At 44.5% G+C, this 1980-nt stretch overlaps 1 protein-coding gene across 1 annotated transcript; it reads left to right on the top strand.

Annotated features, from left to right (window-relative positions):
• Positions 1–621: 621 nt before the first annotated feature.
• Positions 622–1422, top strand: LOC139732850 (uncharacterized). Its single transcript, XM_071643690.1, has one exon. It carries the CDS (start codon positions 622–624, stop codon positions 1420–1422), a length of 801 nt encoding a protein of 266 aa, XP_071499791.1.
• The last annotated feature ends 558 nt before the right edge of the window (positions 1423–1980 follow it).

Here is a 1980-nt window from a genome sequence, read left to right as displayed (position 1 = left end):
CGGATGATGCTGAAAATACAGCCATATGATGTGAACATTGTCTACCGCCCTGGAAGCACGATGCTGTTAGCAGATGCTCTGTCCCGACTAAGTCCACTTTCAGGACAGACTGTCGATGTGGAGCAGACAATCCATGTCATTCACTGCTCCAGTGCCAAACTCCAAGAAATCCAAGAGCAGACAATGAAGGATGACAACCTCAGAACGCTCGCTGAAGCGGTCATAGATGGATGGCCTGACAATGCAAGGGACCTTCCCAAGGGAATCAGAGCATTCTGGTCTTGCCGAGACTCTCTCTCTGTCGAAAATGGAATCCTCATGAAAGGAGACAGAATCTTCATTCCTCCAGCAATGAGAAATGAAATCCTTGAACAGATCCATGTGGGTCACCAAGGAGTAGTCAAGTCACAATCCCTTGCAATCCCTTACTGGCCCGGAATGGACAAAGACATTGAACAGATGACACGTTCATGCGTTCAGTGCCAGACACATCAAAGGAAACAGTCACCAGAACCACTCTTGAACCATGAAGTGCCCCAAGGTCCATGGCAAGTGGTAGGAACAGATCTGTTCCACTTCATGAATGACGAGTACTTGATCATAGTTGACTATTTTTAAAAAATGCCGTTCTTCAGAAGACTCCCCTCCCGATGCACCAGTTCGGCTGTTATCCGACTGACGAAGGCGATATTCAGTGAGCAGGGTATCCCAGACAGGGTTATCAGTGACAATGGTCCACACTTTGCCGGTGACGAATACAAGAGATTTAGTCAGGTGTGGGGATTCAACCACATCACCTCAAGTCCGCACTACCCTAGAAGCAATGGACAGGTGGAACGCACAATCCAGACAGTCAAGTTAACCCTTTCCACAGCAAGAGAAGGCAGACAGGATGAGTACTTGGCCATGCTCTCGCTTCGAAGCACCCCAATCGACAACAATCTCACATCACCGGCTGAAGTCCTGTATCGAAGGAAAGTCAGGAACACTCTCCCGATGAGTGACGCCAGGCAAGTGCCAAGTAACGGTGACATCCACAAGATTCTCAGAGAAAGGCAAGCGAAGCACAAGGAATACCATGAACACCACGGTACTAGAAAGTTGCCTGATCTAAAGATTGGCCAAAGAGCCAGTCTGAGGGACACCAGAACTGGATTGTGGACACCAGCCGTCATCAAGGATATCTGTGCCGAGCCCCACTCATACATCGTGCAGACACCAAATGGCCATACCCTCAGAAGAAATCGAACCGCTCTAAGAGATCTCAGCTCCCCATCAGTAAGGAAAGTCCACTTTGCACTCACTCCTGACATCATTCCACTCGGAATATCTGAACGTCCAAACACGCCTGTCCCACAGACTGCGTATAGGACTAAAAGCGGCCGTCTAGTCAGGCCTCCCAATAGACTGATAGAGGAGTGAATTGTTACTCATGATTGAATATGTGTTACATTAGCTATAAGCCCGAATGTTGAAGACTTTAGAGAACAATCTATTGTTACAGTACTTTTGCAAAGCAAAGTTTTTGTAGGAAAGGGAGAACAGTATGGTAGTAACAGCAATCAAATCATTTTTCAATTGTTTTGCTTTGATTAATGTGATTCGAGGAAGTTTTTTTTTTTTTGTATCAACGGTACAATATACCTTGCACTTCAAAACCTGACCAAAACCAAAAAAAGAAAGAAAGAAAGAAAGGAAAGATATTAAGTCACCTTATAACGATCGTTTTAAGTTACAAGCATGTGTAAGTTGCACTATTGCTTCAATGTCAAGTTCAAATCCACGTTATTGGATTGTTATAGGATTATCATAACTCCTTAGAGGCAAGTAAGCATGTCAAGTGAAACCCACAAAATGCGATGCTTTAAAAAAAACAAAAAAACAAAACAATTACTGGGTTTTGAGCCCAAGTGTTTGCTATTTCTCCTGTGTTGAAGTTTTGACGTATGACCTTTATCTTGTTTAGTCCAGTAGTCTAGT

Source organism: Diadema antillarum, unplaced genomic scaffold (genome assembly GCF_040938485.1).
Source record: "Diadema antillarum isolate AM-2024a unplaced genomic scaffold, OU_Dant_1.0 seq00000454_RagTag, whole genome shotgun sequence".
NCBI classification, from domain to species: Eukaryota; Metazoa; Echinodermata; class Echinoidea; order Diadematoida; family Diadematidae; genus Diadema; species Diadema antillarum.
The sequence above is the reverse complement of the archived record's forward strand: the minus strand, read 5'-3'. Positions and strand labels throughout refer to the sequence as shown.

Excerpts from the sequence above, each read along its gene's own strand:
- LOC139732850 (XM_071643690.1), top strand. The coding sequence starts at position 622 with ATGCCGTTCTTCAGAAGACTCCCCTCCCGATGCACCAGTTCGGCTGTT.